The following is a 21,492-nucleotide window of genomic DNA, read 5'->3' as shown; positions in this document are numbered from 1 at the left end:
TGCTGCATTCGGTGAAGGCAACCATAGACAACATGTAAATGAATATACATGGATGGCTGTGTCGCAGTAATATTTGATTTATAAGTTTTACATGTCACAAAATCTTATTCTCATGATTTTTTTCAACCACTTTGCAGTGCAAAAGCCACTCTCAGCTCATAGGTTGTACAAAAGCCTGCAGCAGAACAAATTTGGCTCCTGCCTATAGTTTTGCCAATCCCTGGCCTAGCTCACTAGCTTTTATTAACTTGGGCTGTACATTAGACTTATGGTAACTATTCAAAACTATAGATATCTAGGCCTATGCCACTATCAATAAAGATCCCTAGGGTTGGAACCCAGGCACCTAGCTTCTGAAGTTCCCTGTTTATTCAAATATTGACCAAGGACAGACCCCACTTTTCTAGCTGATTCCAAGAAACTCCCCTTAGTACATCCTATAATCCCTTCATTAAAACAAATATTGGTAATATATCTTGCTTGTTCACATTGCCCATCCTGAAACTTTCTTTTGAACCCATCTGAATCCTGGTTACAATGACAACATTTCAACCCAGGCCAAAATCCAAAGGTCCTAGTCTAAAGTAACTTAAATCAATGAAGACAGTTTAAGAGGTAGATGGTGCTATGTCTTCAGACCTGTACTCATGTGGAATTCAGTCATGGGAGCCTTAAGTTTGGGGTCCCTTGGGTCTCAGACTGCTATCTGTTGATATAAGCCAAGTGGCTATCTGCTTCATTTAAACTCTAGTTCTTTCCCACATTCTAATTTCACAATTGATAGTGCTTTAGGCCGAAACAGGTACCTTAGAATAAAAGAAAAATAAGAAGTATCCAGAGAAAGATACTTCATTTCTCTGAGCCTCAGTTTCCTCATAAATCAAGTAGGGACCTCTGTTCTGCAGGCTTGTGATAATTACAGCACAGAGAATCGTGCAACATTAGCACTCAATACATGGTAGCGATGTTTTATTATTTTTAAAGAAGAGTATCCAAGTGCCCTTTAGTTTTCTAACACTTTTATCCCAGAATTCCAAAAGAGAGGGGAGCACAACCATTGCTTCCTCCCCAACTATTCTGGGAAAACCAGTGGTTTCAAGAAATCAGCAAGGGTATGAGTAGGAAGGAAAGCAGCATTTTGATCTATGAAAAAGCAGAGTAAACATATTTATTGACTAGTTGCTAAGAAGTATTTCAGCAATTTAAGAATCTCTTTAATATCTAAAAGGGATATTTATTTTTATATTTTTTAATATTTTGGGAGTTCTTTTTTTTAAAGATTTATATATTTTTATACAAGAGCTGGGGTACAGGCCAGAGGCGCAGGAGGGTGAGAGGATTCACCAGAGACAGAGCGGGGAGAAGAACAGGCAGATCCACTGAGATACACTGCTGAGGGGAGCAGTGGGTGTGACAGGAGAGGTCCACCACACCATGTGGGAATCTCCCCAACTGGCAGGGAATTGAACCTGTGCTGCAGAGGCTTCTGACAGCCTCACAGCACTGCACTCAACCAGCTGCACCACTGGGGAGGCCCTGAAAGGGATATTTAAACTGCACATTATTCACTTATGGGCTAAATAATGACCCTCTCTTCCTGCCTCCCCCAAATTTCATATATAGAAGACCTAAGTCCTAATTTCCTCAGAGTATACCTGTATGAAGAGAAAGAGACCTTTAAAAAGTAATTATAGCAAATGATAGTATATGGGTGGCCCCTAATCCTATACGAATGGTGTCCTGATAACAAGAAGAAATTATAAATGACACAGACAGACTCAGAGGGAAGACCAGCTTAAGGCAGTAGAAGAAAACAGGCCAAGGAGAGGGATCCTCAAAAACAGCAACCCGCAATACCTTAATCTTGGACTTCTAGCTTCCAGAATTGTGAGGAATTCACATTCTTTCTTTTTTTATGCCATCTAGTCTGTGGTGCTTTGTAATGGGAGAGATAGCTAATGAATACATTCACACTCATGAAATTAAATATTTGCTAATAAAATGAAATATAAAATATGTTTTACTAGATCATCTTCTGGACAAATTCTTTATGTTTATTATAAAGCACATGTTTCTTACAATTTTCCTGGGTACTAGAGTCTAGAAATACAGAATAGTCTGAAATTGCCTCTCAGCAAGATACAAAGATACCTACTGAACACCTGTAATGAGAGGTATCATCGCTTTCCTACTTCATAATGAGACGTTAGTAAGTATAAAAGTTGCAAGATAAACTGGCAATTTTAGAACCCATGATTGATGTAAATGAATTATAAAGTGTATTATAAAGAAGAACACAGTTGGTAAGGGGCAACTAATACTAATATGACAGAAAACATGATATTATGGAGTTTGAGCAAATTATAACAATAGCAGAAAAGTGCTTGTGAAAGTCTAATTATGTAATTACAATTCCCCATATGGACAGTTATCTTATAATAAAGCTCATACTTTCCCCCCAGACAGACTATATTTAAGATAGAGATACAATTAATTGTGAGTCACTGTGCAGTTCCTAACAGGTCAGGTTAGTTATGATTCTCTACTTACAATGTGGCTAAATGTACCACCAGAGCCCTGCAATCTGTATTATAGACCCACACATCAAAATGCATATGTTCTTGGGCCTCCCCAATGGCACAGGCAGTTCAGCGCAGTGCTGTGAAGCCGTCCGCAGCCTCTGCAGTGCCGGTTCCATCCCTGCGGGCCGCGGAGCACCCACATGGTGCGGCAGACTTCTCCTGCCTTGCCCGCTGCTCCCCTCAGCAGTATATTTCATCAGTCTGCCTGTTCTGTTCCCCGCTCTGTCTCTGGTGAATCCTCTCACCCTCCTGCACATCTGGCCTGTATCCTGGTTCTTGTATAAATAAATTAAATCTTTAAAAAATGCATATGTTCTAATGTATAGAAGAGATTATAAATGACACAGACAGACTCAGAGTAACCTAGTCTACAGGTTACTCAAGGGTGAGTGTTTCTCAAGGCAAAGGAATGGAGAACAGACTAGCAACAAACCGAGATTCAGAAAGCAACATTCCCAACAGGTTACAGAACACGTGGACAATTTCTTGTAGTTTTTAGATTTTACCATTTCCTATGAGAAGAATTGGCCATTATTACCAGATGCTTAAGGGTACAGTCTATAGTTTGCCTCATATATGAATCAGCTTAGATTTTCTGTAAACAGTATTTAGTCTCATAATTAGGTTGGGTACCATTATTCCCAAATCATTTTAAAGTTTATATCACTTGTCAGTTTAAACAAAAGCCTTCAGATATTATTACAATTATTACAGATTATTACCTACATCAGGTAGACATCAGCTGCTAACTACAGTCAAGATTCTGGTGCTTAAAATAAGCACTTAATATAAGCAGTGCCCTCCTCGCCAAGAATGAAGCTTATTTCTATCATATTCATTGACTGCCACTGATGACCTTAGTGAGGTGATACTCCCCACAGTCAGTTTAGGAAGGTAGAAAAATATCTCATGATTACAGGAAAATACCATGCTTACTAAACAATTTAGAAAGTAATTACAATCTAAGGTTTAGGGCTTGAAAGAGTCCAATTTTAGTCTGTAAAATTCTTGTTTTCTCATATCATCCCCTGCTTCTATAAGGCTCCAATGATGTACTCTTTCTGTGGATGCAACTGCAGGATTTCTCTGCACCTCTAGTGGCATAAGATTTTACCATAACTATGGGCAATCTCATCTTTTCTCCCCATCTTGTCCTCTTCGTGGCATTTCCTGCCTTCCTGTGCCCCACTCCAAGGGTTGGCTGGTTTGAAAGCATCATAGCTGGCATTCTTTGGAATTCCCAATCCAAGGAAGCAGCCAGAACTACCATCATGGTAGACTCTTCTAATGCAGCATGGTAGCAAAAGCAGCCATACACCAGGGAGGAGACATGACCGCAGACAGTGACCTGGGCTGCCTGAGCAGTCACACCTCATGCTCAGACCAAGTGCCTACCTGGAAGTGGCAGAGCTGATGACATACCTTTCTCTTTTTCTAAGTCATGATTTTGGGCACTGCTACCTGTGACTGTTGAGTCCTACCCTTGAAATGCATCGTCTTTCCAAGAAACTTCCCCAAATGTGGGTAAATTGAACTTATTTTGTTACTCTATTAGTACAGTTTCCATTAGAGTACTTGTCACCCTCTGTAACTATTACATAGAGAAGACTATTAGTTCCGGCAACAACTATGTCTTTTTCATCTTTGTACTCAAAGGAAATCTGCCTTGCTCAAAGTCTAAATGAATCTACACTAATGTAATTAAATATAATCATATGTAAAATAGCAGGAGAGCAAAAAAGAAGCACTATTCTCATTTTAAAAAAAAATTTCTCAATGGGCCACTATCATTTTGGATGGGATCCACCCATTTACTGTTGAATGATTAATAAGATACCTGACCGTTCAGTGCTAAATACCAGTCTTTGTAACAAAAATTTTCCACACATATTTCTAAACACTTCCTGTTGAGTACCACTAGATGAGTTGCTCTTTTTTTTTTTTCTAGTATTGTTAGAACAACAATTCTCCCTTGACCTATAGATTCAATCTAATCCCATACATAAGCCCAGATTTTTGCATAAACTGACAAACTGATGTTAAATTCACATGAAGCATAAAGGACCTACAATAGACTAACCATCTTTGAAGAAACAAAATAAAGCTGAAACACAAACATTCCTGACCTCTAGACTCATTTAAAAAGGTGGTATTGGTGTAAAGATAACCATAGAACAAGGAAACAGAATGGAGAATTCAGACCTAAGCCCCCACATATTTAGACCATTGGTTTTCAATAGTTGTGCTACAACAATTCCGTGGAGAGAGGATAGTCCTTTAACAAATGGTGATGGAACAAATGGTTAGCCACATGTTAAATTGAAAACCATGTTCCAGATTTATGCCTATAAAAATTAATTAAAATTGACCATAGACCTAAATGTCAAACTTAAGATTATATAGAAACATATCAAAAAATATCCTGGCTTATAGTATCAGAAGATTAAGCAAAAATGAGAGTTTCTCTTTAAATCCTAGTGCTTGATTCTATCTAAATATATAAAGGCAGAAAATGTTCTAGCAAATACAGAGTTTATATACACTTCAGGTGTTGGTCTTTAGGATAGGTCTTAAGTTTGCTGCAATGGTATTGCCATTACTAGATGAGTCTCTTAAAACAATGTCTTGCTGGTCATTGTGTCATTTTATAAGGTGTATATTTTTTGTAGATTCTGAATTTGTATACTACATCAGGGGATAATATAACATTTTTATATGTTTAATAAGCATATAACAATAAGGATTTAGCAGGTTAAAAAAAGTTGTCAAATTAGGTGTGGGAAACACAATTATAAAAAAATTGGGGTTAAAATAATAAAAACTGGGTCTCCCTGGTGGCGCAGCGGTTGAGCGCTGGGTTACGAAGCTGCCCGCAGCCTCTGCAGTGGTGGTTTGATCCCTGGCTGTTCCCTGGCCACCGGAGGAGGGTCCCACATGGCGCGCAGACCTCTCCTGCCGCCCGCTGCTCCCCTCAGCAGTGTACTTCGGTCCTTCTGCCTGCTCTGCTCCCTGCTCTGGCTCTGGTGAATTCTCTCACCCTCCCACGCTTCTGACTGTACCCAGTGCATGTATTAACAAAACAAACAAATAAATAAATAAATAAAAACATGCCTCTATAAAAAATAAAAATAAATAAATAAATAAATAAAATAATAAAAACTAAAGGAATTTTGCTCTCAGATTCTTTTGTATGTATTTTTAAGTTTATGTTAAAACTAAATTAATGGAAATCAGAGAGCATAGGTGTGGCTTCACCTCAGTCAGCAGAATCATTTCCAAGTAAAGCTTTGGCCCTACATCAAAAGATTAGCAAATGTTTTTATATTTTATGTTTTATAGTAATAAAGCTACATTTTCTATGTTATATGTCAGAAGAGTTACATATCCATGTAGGCATTTACATGTGAACAGAATGTCTCTGGAAGGTGCTAGAATCTCTTGTCACTGATGGTCTCTAGAGGGACTGTTGGCAGGGGTGAGAGAGACACTTTACTGGGTACCTTTTAGTTCTCTCTGAATTTTCCCCATGTGTGTATCTACTTCCTCATAGAATGAACACAGATCACATAGCTTGAGTAGGCACAATAAATGCTGGATGATGCATAAGGCTGACCAATGCTTCTCCAACCTAAGGGAACATTATCAGAGTTTCTGTTGCACCTTAAAAATAATACAACTTCCTAGCTAAGTTAATTTTCAGTATTATTCCTATCTTTTGAATCTGTTGTGAGACTGAGCATGAGTAAATCATATAGTGGCATAAAGTGTTAAGTGTTATGCACACGAAATGATCAACATTGCCATTATCATATTCTTTCCAGACAAAGACAATGGTGTTCTGTAGAAATAGACTAAGAAGGTGCTCATTTGCTTCAAGAACCACCTGGATCATAGAAGGTACATGAAATACAATAGGAACTTTTGAATCAAAACTTCCAATAGAATCAAGATTCTATTATACAACATATTTCCTTGTTGCCTATCTGGCACAACCCACTGTCCTCCCATCACATGACTGTCACATGGACCCACTGGGTCACTGTTTCCACCATCCCTGTGACCTGATATTCTTTTCCTTCAGATATCAGTTCTTTATATATGTTCACAGCATCATGTGCCTCTCTTTATAATCCTTATGTCAGCTGTATCCACACACTGACAGCCTGACTGTGTGCTCCCTGCACAGTGAGGTCTCCTTCATATTATGTTGTCTCAATTTTATCTCCAGTGCTTGATATATAGGAGGCATACAATATATATTTATGGACTAGAGCCAAAACAAGAATACTTCAAATAGAACATCATACAACAAATAATTATTTAACAAACTCTGTTCTAAGTGCCAGGAATACATATTTGGGGAATAAGACCATTATAAAGTATGTACATATTAAACCTGTAATCATACACATGTAATTATATATGTGTGTAGCAAGAGATACATGCACACATATATACCTGGCTATTGTATAAGAATAGGTGATGTGTGTGTCAAAGAATGCATTGCCTTTTAAAAGAGGCCTAGAAACTAGGATGATATAAAAAAAAAAAAAGGGATGTTCATATTTGGCAACATTTTTGATTAATGTTAATGACTGTGGTTAAAAATAAATATCAAATATCAAGTCATGTATGTAGATAAACACTAGTTCAAAGATTAGCTGACGACAGTTTGCTTATTTGGGTCATCCTGAAGCACCATAAATGAATTTACGACACATGTGCATGAGCAGGTAATAGGGTTCTGGGGTACCCACAGGCCTATCTCACCAGAAAAGTAAGAGTTGGCTCATAAGCCATGAAGCTCAAAGAGCCAGTGAGACTCCTATAATCACTGCCCAGCCAAGGGGACCACCAACTGAGAACTGGGAAGCCACCAAGCTTCTATCACCAAGCAGGTACAGCTGGCAACTATCCTTGTAAAACAGAACATAAGAGTCACATTGTATGCCAGAGTGAAAGATGGGGAAAGAAAAGTCACTTAGCCATGTATGTTTTGGGCAGTTACCATACTTCAATTTTTTTTTTTCTGCTAGAAAAAGAAAAGGTAAAAATGAAGTCTGCATCTTTGGTGGCCTTAAGTCATTTATTTTGCTGCCTTCAGATCTTTCCTCTCCAATGACTTTAAGAGTATAATTATGGTAACCATCAGCCTGATCACTGTGCTGGTTCCTGACTATATTTACAGCTCTCCTTTGTTCTTTTAGTTTATCTTCTACTTTTCTTTTTAGGTTGTGTGTATCATCAGCTTAAGACATAACTTCTTAAAATAGAAACTTGATTAATGGAGACCAATTACTTGGAAGACATAAGCTGCCATTTTGTTGTTATTGTTTCTACCTAGGTAAATGTCAAATGCTAGAGCACACACCATGGTTTTGATTAGAAGTCTTCCAAGATATGTCCTAAGGTATACATAAAACTATAGGTATACAAACCTTACAGTTTCAGACAAGAATCACTGACATTTGGCAAAGCAATTAATTTGAAAAAGGCCTTAAGAGTTGTAGCTGACCCTAAGCTTAATTAAAGGAAACTGAACAAGTTCATAAAAATTCAGGCTGAAAGGAGTATCATGACCAAATCAAGAAGAGATAATGATCCCACTGTTCTTGACTTTGGCCAGACCACAGCAGGAACTGGGTACAATTAAGTTATTACTGTCAAAAAAAACCCAAAGGAGTCAGAATAAGGAGGGGAAAGAAAAAAAGAGAGTCTTGGATAAGATGTTCTGAGAAAAAGCCCCGAGGGAACTGGAAAAGCAAACCTGTAGGAGGGACACCCAAATGTGTGAAGGGCTGTTCTGCTGAAGAGAGAGTGGGCTGTGTTAGCCCAAAATCAGAACTGTGAGCAGTCAGTGCAATCGATGTTGTTTATTTGCTAAGCAGAAACAAGGGATTGCAGCATTCTCTTTTCAGCTGGGAAGATGTGACCCTGGCTTGCCTAGGCCCTCCGGCAGAGGCCTGCAAATGAAGTCAACCCACTGGTGGGAGGTAGAGCTGGTAGCTGGAGAGACTTGGATTCTGATAGCATCATTTGAGATGTGGTTAAAGATACACCTAAGGCCATGTGCTAGTTAATCAATACATTTCCTGTTTGCCTTAAGCCACTATGGCAAGAATATCTGCCATATCATGTGATCAAGCCCTACATAATAAAAGATCTTAGATACCTTGTGAGGCAACAAGTTCCACATCACAAGTGGCAAAACAAAGGCAGAGGATTAGGGGGAAGGGAACCTAACCTGGGTGGACTAGGCCTGCTTCACTGTACTAGTTTGCTGGGGCTACCATCACAAATACCACAGATTGGGTAGCTTAAACAACAGAATTTATTTTCTTACATTTCTGGAGACTAGAAGTCTGAGATCAAAGTGTTGGTTGGTAGGGTTACTTTTTTCTAAAGTCTCTCTTCTTAGCTTTCTCCCTGTGTCTTTACATGGTCTTGTGTGTGTGTGTGTGTGTGCACGCATGTGTGTGAGTGTCCCAATCTCCTCTTTTCACAAGAACACCAGTCATACTGGATTAGAGCCCACCCTAATGACTTCATTTTAATCACTTTTTTAAAGACCCCCTCCCATCTCCAAATAAGCCACATTCTGAAGTACTGAGAGTTAGGACTTCAACATCTGAGTTGGGGTTAGGGACACAATTCAGCTCACAAAAATGACCTCCAACGTGGCTTATAACTCCAATATAAAGCTAAATTTAGTAAAGGATGCCAGTGTTTTCCCAAGAGCCATTCATCCCATGGACTAGCAATAAAGTATGAGATTCCAGTGACAGCTTCCCTGCGCTTCTTTTTTTTTTTTTTTTTTTTAAAGATTGATTGATTGATTTATACAAGCACTGGGTACAGTCAGAAGCGCAGGAGGGTGAGAGAATTTATCAGAGCCAGAGCTGGGGACAGAATAGGCAGACCGATGAAGTACACTGCTGAGGGGAGCAGCAGGTGGGCAGGAGAGGTCTGCGCGCCATGTGGGACCCTCGCCCAGCAGCCGGGGATCGAACCCGGTGCTGTAGAGGCTGCGGGCAGCTTTGCAACCCAGCGCTCAACCGCCACCAGGGAGGCCCTCCCTGGGCTTCTAAAGGCAGAGAGGCTGTGCCCTTAAAGGAGGATTGTTAGCATTTTATACAACCCAATATAATTATATTTACTCATTTATGTTATCTAAGGGATTGCTATTTACCTTTCCAGTGGTTGTGTAAAATGAAAGGCTCTGACAAACAGAGCTAATTAGTGCATTTTCACAGCAGGTGGGGCATGCTCTGCCATTGGTGGGAGTGGTGGAATTCCTGGCACCGGCATACTAAAAGTGGATTTTTGTCAGGGACTGTCACTACTGGCCATTTGAAAAGATCAAATAAGCATGTGAAAAAAACTGTCTGTGTGTAAGCTGCCATTAAAAGCAAATATTTCAGCAAGGGCAGCAAAGTCTTCTAGGAATTCCATCTGAGCTAGTCCATGGAGAAATGTCTAGGGCTTAGGGTTCTAACTTCCACTCAAGTGAACTGACTTTGCAGAAAAAATTCTTTATACTGATCCCAGTGACTGCCATCGTGAATCACACCCCCATCACTGGTCTGATAGCCTGTTGTCACAGCAAGACCTGCCTGGGTTTGCATGAGTAGCTTTGCACATCTCTGACTTAGGCAAAAACCCCTGAGCCACCAGGGAGGCCCAACTCTTCTATTTTATAGATACAAGGATATAGAAAGGTTCGGAGGAGAATGGAGTCACAAAGTTGGTTGGCCAGTGTAAGGTCAAGTTCCCCTCCCTCTTAACCTGCAGTGATCTTTTGGTGGATAATATCAGTGTGTTCCTGCGCTAGGGCCCCTACATGAGACCAAACCTAGACAAGGACTTGAAACAATTGTGGGTTGGACCAATGAAGACAGGGGCTGGCCCTGTTAGCATAGTTATGCTCCTGATCATGGTTGTGCCTTTAGATTAGGGAAATAGGGTGAATGCTTGAGTTGGCTTTAGAAAACAGGTAATACTTTAAACGTTGATAAATCATTAGGAGGAATTGGATAAGGGCAAAGTAGCAGAACAAATGTCACTCAACAGCTGTCCAATATCCTGAATCACAAAAGAAAAGTTTACTGAGAAGCACAATTTCATGTTATGAGATGAAATGGGCCAAAAGACCATTTCTGTTGAGGTAGCCCCAGAAACCTCAGGTGTCAATGTTGAGGCAACCCATGGCAAGCCAGGATTTCTGCACTACCAGCAAGATGGACAAGGGCTGTGCCAAGAAGGCAGACTTTGAAATCAAATAATCGGAAGTTATATGTCTGGGCAAGGCTTAGAAACTAGGGGAGAAAGGAAGGAAGGCAGGAGGGAGGCATAAGCAAGTGTGCTAACAGGTTTTTGAGGAGGATTATCCAGGAGTCCCCCAGATGTTGGGTGCGTCCCACCACAGTCTTTATTAGCCTGTAAGTCTCCAGACCAACCTGGGTAATCTCTGAGGAGGGCTTACCCTACCAGGAGCATGAAAGGATCCCTGAAAGCCCCCACAAAACCCACTGTGAAGAGTCTTAGCCACTCCACAGACAATTCCGGTTTTGAAGTTCCTTCAACTTTTACCAGATTTCAGATTTCATTAATTTCAGATTTAATTGAGTGTTCCTCACTCACAATGCTGAAACCCTTCTCTTAAGTGATAGCTTTTTCAAGGAAAAATAGTATAAATAAAATTACCATAACTTGCCAACTTACAAACTTTTATGACTAGCTATTTTACTTATTCTTTTAAAGTAGGGACTGCTAACCAAAAAGATTTTGTTCGAACTGTTTCTGTTCCCACTTTGTGACATTAGGGAAAAAAGAGCACACTTCAGTGGTGTTTTGAGACATCTGCTTATGCAGGCCTCTTATCATGTCACCCCTGAAGCAAGGTGTTGACTGGTTATAGGAAATACCTCACAACACAATTCAACATAACTAAATATTCTTAAGCCCGAGGATACAATAAACAATAAACAGACCAACATTTCAGTAAGACCAGAAACTTACAACTAATCTTGGAGACAACCCTGATTGATTTTCTTAGTCGCTTTATTCCACCCTAATATTTCCCTTTTGATCTTATGGCTTTAACTGTCCCAAATCTTTATTCACTAGTCTAATAACCTCTCCAGTAAGCTTCAGGCTTTTAACAGTCAACGGTCTGCTAGACGTTCCTATCTAGGTGTTCCAAACTTCAAAGTAAAGAACATCAAATTCAAATTGCAATCCCCCTCAATTCTGTATCTTCCTTTTGGATTTTCTATCAGATTTATGAAAGTTGAAGACATGGGGATCTGTCCCTCCATTCCCACAACCAAACCATTCTGTCATTTTTATCTTCCAAATCCATTCCTGCCCTCAGTTTCTATTACTACTGCTGAAGTTCAGGCCTGTATCACCTCTTGGACTATTTTAAGAAACTTTTCAGTAAAAGCCCTGCTTCACAGTTAGTCCCTGCATTGGAAACAAGTGAAAATATGTGGCCCTCCCTTTGCTAAGGCTCCCTACTGCCTCCAGGAAGTTGGTGTTCCTCATCCTAGCACCCACCTGGCCTTTGGTCTCCCCCACCATTTTAGTATGCATCCCTGCATCCCAGTAATCTGGGATTCCCTAAGCCTACATAATTGCTCAAAAATTAGACAAATAGGCAGCGTTTTGATTCTTAAATAACAGAGTAATTCTTGTTTCTGTAGAGCATGTATAATTCCAAACTGACAACGGAAATTAAATTTTTACATCTTTTTTTATTGTCAAAAGTCATTTTGAAAGGAGAAACAATCCTCCCTTAAGGAATAAGAAAGGAAATGTGGTTCTTTTCTTTCTTTTATGTTCTTTTCCTTCCTTTCTTTTAAGGTTCACTATGTTTGTTTTTTATCAAGTACTGCATGATTCAATTTTCATTCTCTTCCTTCACTGTGATGATTACCATCAGAAGACCTCCTAGCAGCTAAGGATTATGTATGAGTCAGGAACTAATCAGGGAAACAGGCACCAATCTGTCCTAATCCAAGGACTTAGTCATTAGGTGAAGGAATAGCGGAGAAGCCAGAGTCCATGAAAGAAGCGCAGGCAGCCAGTCTCTCCAAGGTGGAGGTAGAGGGAGAGGAGTAGGGGGGAGAGGGCCTTGCTACCAGAGCTCATGGTCACCCACAGTGTGTAGTACCATAGGTGAGATGCAGCAACTATCAGAGATACTCCTGAGTGGACACAGAGGCCTTCTGAGTTGAGAGAGGGTAAGAATCTGGGGGCAGGGCAGACTGCTGGAGTACAGAGAGCTGACAAGGGTTTCCCTCTTGTCTTCAGCTCTATACTGACCAGCACATGTGCGTGAAGAACTGTTCACTGAAGAAAAAGAACCTCCTCAAAGAGTTACAAAGAACAATCTTCAAAGCTCACACAAAAGCTGCATGAACTAGAAAAAGAGAAAGCTACATCTGGGTTTTTTTCCCCTTCCACCTCCATCTTCTCCTCCACCTCTGCCTCTCTACTTGGTGATTATCAATCTTGGCTGCACACTGGAATCATATGCCTGAGTATAGCCCTAGAGAGTCTGGTGTAATTGGTCTGAGGGCATGAGGATTTTCCTCATGCTCTTCTGGTGAGTTTAACTGGTAAGCACCACCGCATTAGCTGAATCCAGGCAGAAGATTGGACACCAAGACTCAGGAAACACAGCCTGCGAAATTCAGTACCCTATCACGTTGGATGAGGAGGGATCTGGAAATGAAAAGATTCAGGATCAACAAATATGGCACAAAGAGGTGGGGAGAAAGAAAGGAGAGGATGAAAAGCAAAAATAAAATGTAACAGGATCTTCTCTAAATCCTTCAGTGGCCAGCTCAAATTCAGCTTTCTCTGGTAAGCCTTCCTGATCACCCCAGCGGCAGGGCTTCCTTACTCTTCTAATACTGATTATTATTCCTCCAGTCACAAAGGGCTCCTCATGCCCTACCTCCTCTGTGTCTTCAGCTGTAGCCCAGCGTCCTGCTATCTGCTCTGTGTCTTCCTGCAGCGCCTGCCCAGGAAAGCCAGTGGGTTCCTCTAACTATCTGTATCTCGTATTTCTTTTTTTCCCCAACTGGCTAGCTCGTTTGGATACTGACTACTATTCTGTCATAACTATTGGCTAATATTGTTAATATAATACTTCTGGATAACATTTACATGGCAAAACTGACCTTGAAAGTGAGATAAATTGAGCAAAATTCTTGTATCCCCCTTAAAATGTAAATACATGCAGGGCCTCCCCTGGTGGCGCAGCAGTTGAGCACTGGGCTGTGAGGCTGCCCGCAGCCTCTGCAGCGCCCGTTCGTTCCCCGGCTGCCGGCAAGGGTCCCACAAAAAAAAAAAAAAAGTAAATAAATGCAAATCAAATAGCATCATGATGGCCTAATATTGAATAGTAATGATTTATAAATTTACAAATGATTAGTTGCAATTAATTTTGATCACAACCCTAACTCATGGTTGTTGATATCTTCAGCAAGGTGAATATATCTTAAGCTATAGTTATAATCCTTTTTTAAAGATTTATTTAATTATACATACAAGAGCTGGGGTATAAGCTAGAGGTGCGGGAGGGTGAGAGGATTCACCAAAGACAGGTGGGGAGCAGAACTGGCAGGTCTGTTGAAATACACTGCTGAAGGGAGCAGTGTAGGAGAGGGTGAGACAGGAGAAGTCTGCTGCGCCATGGAGGTTAGCTCCCTGGCTGGGGATTGAACTCGTGCTGCAGTGACTGTGAATTGCATCATAGTGCTGAGACTGAACCCCTGGCACCACCAGATACCCTATTTATAATCCTTAAAGAAGCCTAGCTTTCATCTTTTTTTTTTTTTTTTTTTGGACAATGTAGGTTTTATTGTAGAGTAAGTATAAATTGACCTTAGCAGGATTAAATTAACAAACTGAGTCCAGCTAATAAGAATAAAGCATATGTGATTGTACTTAAAACCAATGTTTTAAATAGATTATCCTTTTCCCTTCCCACTAATTTCATTTTCAACTATATGGCCTTCTCGTCGATTTTATTTTATTTATTTATTTTTTTAATAATAAATTTTATTTTTATATTCCCCCATACAATTGCAAATGCCCCATTCTGACCCCAATCCCTCCCCTCCCAGCCCCCAGCCCCCAAAAAGTGTCTCTGGTTCATAGTTTTTTGTTGATTTTGATTTTCACTTTCTTATAGTTATTCATTTTCCTGGTCCCTTATTTAAGTTTTCTAGATTCCTGCTATGAGTGAGACCATCCGGTATTTTTCTTTTTCTTTTTGGCTTATTTCGCTGAGCATGATCCCTTCCAGCATCTTCGAACTATACCTGTTGTAAATTCCAAAGTTTTGTGATTTCAAATCAAAAGAAATTTACTTTTTTGAATGGAAATATGAAGCATTATGCAATTTGCCTGAAAAGGCCACTTTCTCTGCAGAGAAGGTCAAAGTCAGTAATCACTCTGTGTCTGGGTGTATGTGCATATTCAGACTGATAGGTAATTCCTAAAAACCTGGGCCCAAGCTACAGAACTGTTAAAATATTCAGTGTTTCAAAATTGGAATTCTATTTTTAAAAACTGTTTTCTGGTATAAATTTTTCTTAATTATGAATCTACATAAAGAAATTGTGGGAAAGCTACTTTTGACCACATTAGGATATTTACAATTTTTATGGAAGTGCTAACTCCTCAGAACAACTTCCCAATGAGACAGTCACAGAATGTTAAAAAACATACACAAGGACCACAGACAAATCCCTCCTTAAGAGTCTACAAGGGAAACATAAAGATTATGAATTTACAGAAAGCTGATTTCTCCTCAGCAACTATTTTAATGTATGCTGTTCTTTCAGTGAAAAGTTTCAACTGTCATAGCTAACTTTTAAACCCCCAAATCTCACTTGACTGGGGTCTCCAAATTCTCACCAAAAGAAACAATCCATTTTACTTGAATATGTGGGCATAATCTCACTGCAGCTATCAGAACCTTTTAAAAGTAGTTAAGATGATACATTTTAATGGCAAGAATTAAAATCCAACAGAGGTAAATGACCACAAATTGATGGAATCCCAGTAGGCTTCTGGGAGCAAAAATGTGACCACAAGAGTCATCTTCTTCCATCACATCATTAAGTAAGGAAGATGCTTTGGTACATAAAACCAGAAAATGAAGGTTAAGTGAGCTGTAGATGTTTTAAATAAAGAGTAAAATTTATGAAAGAAAAACACAGTGTAAGCTATTATAATTATCAAAATTAGTATTAAACCTTCAAGGATTTTATCATGAAAATATATGCCCCAGACAAAAGGCAATGACAGAAAAGAAACATTTTTTCTGAGCATGTAAGAAGAACCTAACAATGTTTGAAAATAGAAGCCATATGCATACTCCACACTGAGTCAGCATTCAACTCCTACAGTTGACTGATAAAACAATGACATCTCAGAAGTCCACTCACTGCTAAGACCTGACTGGGTAGCTTTCTGGGAATAAATAAATGACTATGGTTTAAAGACAGTATTAGCTGAGGTGAGATCCCACTCAGACCCCCACAATGCAAAGAAGTGTCTCTAATTAATCATGGTCATCCTCAGAGAATGTAAACATGACCTGGACACAGTTAAAGCACACTCCAAGTTCTTAATATTCCAAGACACTTTTCAGGCTGGCCCCACTGAATGTGCCTTGGGAAGTCTGTGGGTCTAAGAACTATCCACACACATCTGACTTTGTTTAGTGAAAACAAAAGGGCCAAAGCTTTCAGAAAGAGAATGAACAGAACATAGCTTCCCAAAACAAAACCAAAGCAAACAAGAAAAAATATTCACAATTGTTTGGGGAAAAAGAATGACTGTATGTTGAGACTTTAAATTAGAAAATATTTTCATCAATTAGTCAGAAGGAAATTAAAGGAAAAAAATCAAATCTTGTTAGTATTTATTTCTCCTTTCTAATTACTCCTAGAAACAGATTTTAAAATTACCACACAGTTGCTTTTTTCAGTTACAGCAACTTCAAATTTTAGGGATAGGTTTGCTGTGCTTTTCTGTGAGGTAAGAACGCTTAACTGAAGTTGGCTCTATATTTAAGAACCAGTGACAGAACAGAAAGTCTTATAAACAATAAGCTAATGTTTGATCAACTCCAGACAAAGTATGAGAAACATTACATAACAAACATTAGGCATTTATAGGTTTTTTTTTTTACTCAAAAGGTTACAGGGGAGATTTTAGGTAAAAGGAAGATTTTTAAACATACTTTTGTCTTTGTGGCAGACAAAAATGAGGCCACTGTTATCATCAGAAAAAAATATATAAAAATCTCCCCTATATAATATCATGGATTAGAGATTATGGTGGGTCATTGACAGTCTTGTTAAATATAGTGGACCTCTTCATACACCAAATATTCAAGATCTGTGTCATCAAGTGGCTGAGAATAAAAGAAGGCTGAAAAAAACGTAATCCACTTTATCCTCTAAACCCTTTCATAAGTGCTTGACACAGGCAGACCTTCAAGAGCTATGGAATAATACTGTGTATGAAATTGTTGCTTCTACACCTGAAAACATTTGCTGTAAGAGTCTCTCAGCATACAGAGGAAGCAGCATTTTTTTTTGTTTGCCTTAGATAATTCATCTAGGTTCATTACTTCCTTCCTTTTGTTTCTATTTTAAGGAGGAAAAGCAACAGAAAGCTTCAGTCCCACCCAGCCCTACCAGCAACACAATTTATAATATCCTTAAATGCACTGTAAACTATGGAAAAATAACATTCAACTACTAGGGGCAGGAAGAGTAAGCATGTTCTTACCTGATGTGGCCAATCAATTCAATAAGCTTGTGACTAAAAAAGTAAGCTGTCAGCTCGGACACATGACTCAGGACTGAACAGACCCCAAAGAGGGTTGTAGTTCCATTCAGGTCCTCCAAATGCCAGTAGAGAAAGGTGAACACGAAGCCATATCCAAAACCCATAAACCAAGCCACGAACAACACCGAGCCATACTGCACGCCGCAAAGCAGTCTGATTAAGTCCCAAAAGTTGAAGGCCTGCGAGTGGCTTGTGGTGGTTGGTGTCTCCTCTGAGGACTCTGTGGAGCTGTTCCTCTCCACCTGAGGGATCTCCACCTCCTTCCCTTTATTTTCACTATTATTGAAGTGGTTATAGCGGAACCGGAACTGGGTAGCCACAATCAAGGCCATGGTCATCAGGACACCAAAGACGATGAAGACAATCTGGTAGTTCCGGTACTCAGGGGGTTTACACCCCTTGCCATCTACGAGCACTTCTATGTGGGTGTAGTCAATCCCGATGCCCACGGACAGCATTGCCAGGCCCCAGCCCAGGGAGCCCCACATGCGCTGCAGTCCATAGCGGTCTCTGTGTTTTCCCAGATACTGCAGTGTTACTGTGTCCACAATCGTGACAGAAGAGGCACTAAAAAATTCTCCTATTATGACAACTACCAAGATCACCAAGAATATAGCTTCAACCTCCTGTTGATCATAAACAAGTGTGACTTGGTCGGAAGGTAAAGATTTGGTGGTAGTGATAACAGAAGTGGTTGTCTCCCTGGTTACATTTCCTGGGGAGGCAGGGGTTGCAGTGCTCCAGTTTAAGGTCAGGTCTGTAATGTGGGTGGTAACTTCTTCTGTCTGAGGCTGCAGAGTGGGTGTACTGGTGGCATATACTGTGGTGTTGGGCCCCATTTCTAACATCACTGGCCAATTGGAAGGAAGCAGGTCCCTTTTCTCCCGCATTCTAGGTAACGTGGTGATGGGAGTGATCGTGGAAGAATTTGCTGGCAAGGTGGTTAACGGGTGACTTGAATTGGTGGGGTGAGCTGTTGGAGAAATCTTTGGTACACATCTCAAGGTGGCAGGTTTGACAAATCCAATGCCCAGGTTGAATAAAACCCAACACAAAAGAGAAAAGAGAAGGACAATTTTGCCTTTTTTAAAGCGATCTGCAACTACACCCCAAAACGGGGCACTGCAGAATTCAATGAAGTATCGAATACCTACTAGCAGTCCACTCTGGCTTGGAGACATTCCCAGCTGTTTGTAATACACAGGCAAAAGTGGGTAGAGAGAGCCATAAGCAGAGTAAAAGAAAAAATAAAAGACCTTGGAAATTAGAAGATCATTGTTTATTTTAACACAATGTTTTTCTATCCAGTCTATCTCCTCTTCAGGTATAGCAGCTGTTTCTGTGGAAGAGGGTGTTTCATTTGAAGGTGGTTCTTGTTCCCTGGCAATACCATTAAAGGGATCAGCAAGCACATATTTTCTCTTCTGTTCCTCTTCATCATCAGTTAAGATGGCAACTTTATCATCTGTCGCCATGGCTTTGCTCCACCATCAGACAGTTTATCACCTTCAAAATTCTGACTGATGATCTGTAAAGTAAAATTTAAAAGATGGCTTAGTAATGAAACTGATGACAATTAAACAGGGTTTCATCTTGCAGGATTTCTAAGCTACAAATAATAAGTGTGAGAATATTCACCATTTATCAGTTACAGAAGTGCAATATTGATAAAGAGAAGTACTTTCAAAAAAAATCAAATACTCTTTGTGGCCAATGACTGGCTAATGACATCTCCTAACAGGGTGAGAGCTCAGGTTCATTCTTAATCTTTTCACTGATTCCTTAGGAAAAGGTAAAGTGATAGGGATTACGTATAAACCAAATAGCGGAAACTGAAAGTAATTTTTATATAGTTTATTGGTTTTACTGTTCAAGCAAATCCACTGTGAAGTCTAGAATTTAGAAAATAAATAGCTAAAATCATTCAGTTCCCAGAGAAAAACAGAAATGTGTTCTTAACCACTACCACAAACGTAATGAGAAAGGTAGACTCAATTGCAACTGGATTTGATCATTGAAGCCCTGGCCACCATAGCCACCACAGTAGGATGGCCTGCCAAGGAGTAGTCTTCATGTTGCTTTTATTACATATGTTTCTCCAGATGTTCTTTTCATATACATTGTAGGTTTAAAAAAAAAGGCCAAAAAAAAAAAAAACTCAGCAAAAAATTAGTAGATACTTATTGAGCATTATCTCTGTGCCAAGTAACATCTGAAGATCTTTATATGTATTAACTCACATTCATCACACAACATTCCTATCATCCCTGTTTTGCAGAGGAGAAAATGAGGCATGGCTCATGTGATTTATTCAATTTATTCAAATAACTCATAAGTGGCAGCCAAATACCACTGGGGGAAAAATGTGGCCTCATTCCCACCCTGATCAGCAAAGGCAAAGAGGGGAACCAAGACTTTCACATTCACCACACTCTAAAGGGGTACCCAAACCCTCAGTGGAGGTGGCGTCAGAGAAGACCATACAGGGAGCTGGAATTCCATCACTGTGAAGCAATAAGGAGGCACAGCTTACAACAGTGTTGGTGGAGGCTGCATGGGAAGCCAGACTTCTATTCCAACTTGTCAGTAACAAGCCACTGCTGCCTTCTGCACTGGATGGTTGCAGAGGAGGTTTGAGAGTCAGGACCTCCCAGCAAGATCAAGGCCACTGGTCCTGCTCCCATCCAGATGTTAAAAGAGGGGGTGTTGGGAACAGTAATGAGCCTTCCACTGCCAGTCAGAGGTATCAGCCCAGTGACAAGCGAGAACATCCATGGCCACTTCACAGTAAGTAAACCTCCATAGTAAGGTGACACCCTCAGGTGTCAGCAGGGTGTTGAGTGGGGAACCTGTACTTCTACCCAAGCTAGTAATAATAGGGCCACACCTCCCATTCTCTTGCCAGAGTGGTGTCGGGAAAAATCCAGCTAAAACAAAACACTTAAATAAGACCCAGAACCTCATAATACCCAAAATGTCTAGGTTTCAATAAAAAATATTGCATTATACCAAAAACCAGGAAGACCCCAAACTAAATGAAGAAAGACAACCAACAGATGCTACCATCAAGATGACAGGAATGTCAGGGTAACCTCACACTGATTTTAAAGCAGCTGTCAAAAATGCTTCAACATGAACAGATTTGAAACATGAAAAAATGGAAAGTTGAAGCACAGAAAACAAAGTCTGTGCTTTGAAATATAATATAAAGAAATATAAAATAGAAAACAGACATTTTAGAATGGGAAAATATGATAACCCAAATATAAAAATCAATGAATGGAGACAGAAGAATCCAATGAAAAGAAAGACAGAACAATAGAAATTACACAATCTGAACAACAAAGAAGACAGGCCCAGAAAAAAAAAAAAACTTAACAGGACCTCTCACACTATAGCAAAAGGTCAAAAATTCATGCAATCAGAGTCTTGGAAGGAGAGAAGAAAAAGGACAGGGTTGAAATACTCAAAGAAGTAAAATTAAAAAGTCTCTAACTGCCTAAAGACATACACCTACAGATTTAATAAGCTGCGTGAACTTCAAAAAGGAGAAAGCCACACCAAAACCCCACAGTCAAACTTTGAAAATTCAAAACCAAAAAAAGTTGAAGCCAGTTAGAAAGGAATCATAAGGGAAGAACAATTCATGATAGCAGATCTCTCACTAGAAACTATGGGCCCCAGAAGGAAGCAACACAATATATATATTTTTAATGTTGGGAAAATTATCAACCCAGGATCCTATATTAGATAAAATCCAGAAAACCAAAGACCAATATTCAATAAATACAGACACAAAAACTCAACATAATATTAGAAAAGAAAATTTAGGGCCTCTCTGGTGGTGCAAGGTGTTAAGAAGCAACCTATAAAGCTATTTGCAATCACTGTAGCATAAGTTGGATCCCTGGCCAGGGAGCTACCCACATGGTGCAGCAGACCTCTCCTGTCTCACCTATTGTTTCCCTGAAAAGTATATTTCAGTCAATCTGCCTGTTCTGTTCCCCACTCTATCTCTGGTGAATCCTCT

General features: G+C 39.8%; 1 protein-coding gene across 1 annotated transcript in view; it reads right to left on the bottom strand.

The window, feature by feature from the left end:
• The window catches only part of MFSD6 (major facilitator superfamily domain containing 6), a gene marked incomplete at both ends in the record, with an annotated part of 36,779 nt that extends 17,842 nt beyond the window's left edge, over positions 1-18,937 (bottom strand). The window contains one exon of the mRNA XM_084237211.1: positions 17,403-18,937. Within this exon, the coding sequence (XP_084093337.1) occupies positions 17,403-18,937 (1,535 nt within the window). The remainder of the gene's footprint in view (positions 1-17,402) is intronic.
• Between the last annotated feature and the right edge of the window lie 2,555 nt (positions 18,938-21,492).

Source organism: Talpa europaea (genome assembly GCF_964194135.1).
Source record: "Talpa europaea genome assembly, chromosome: 1".
Taxonomy (NCBI): Eukaryota; Metazoa; Chordata; class Mammalia; order Eulipotyphla; family Talpidae; genus Talpa; species Talpa europaea.
This window is presented reverse-complemented; position numbering and strand designations above follow the sequence as displayed.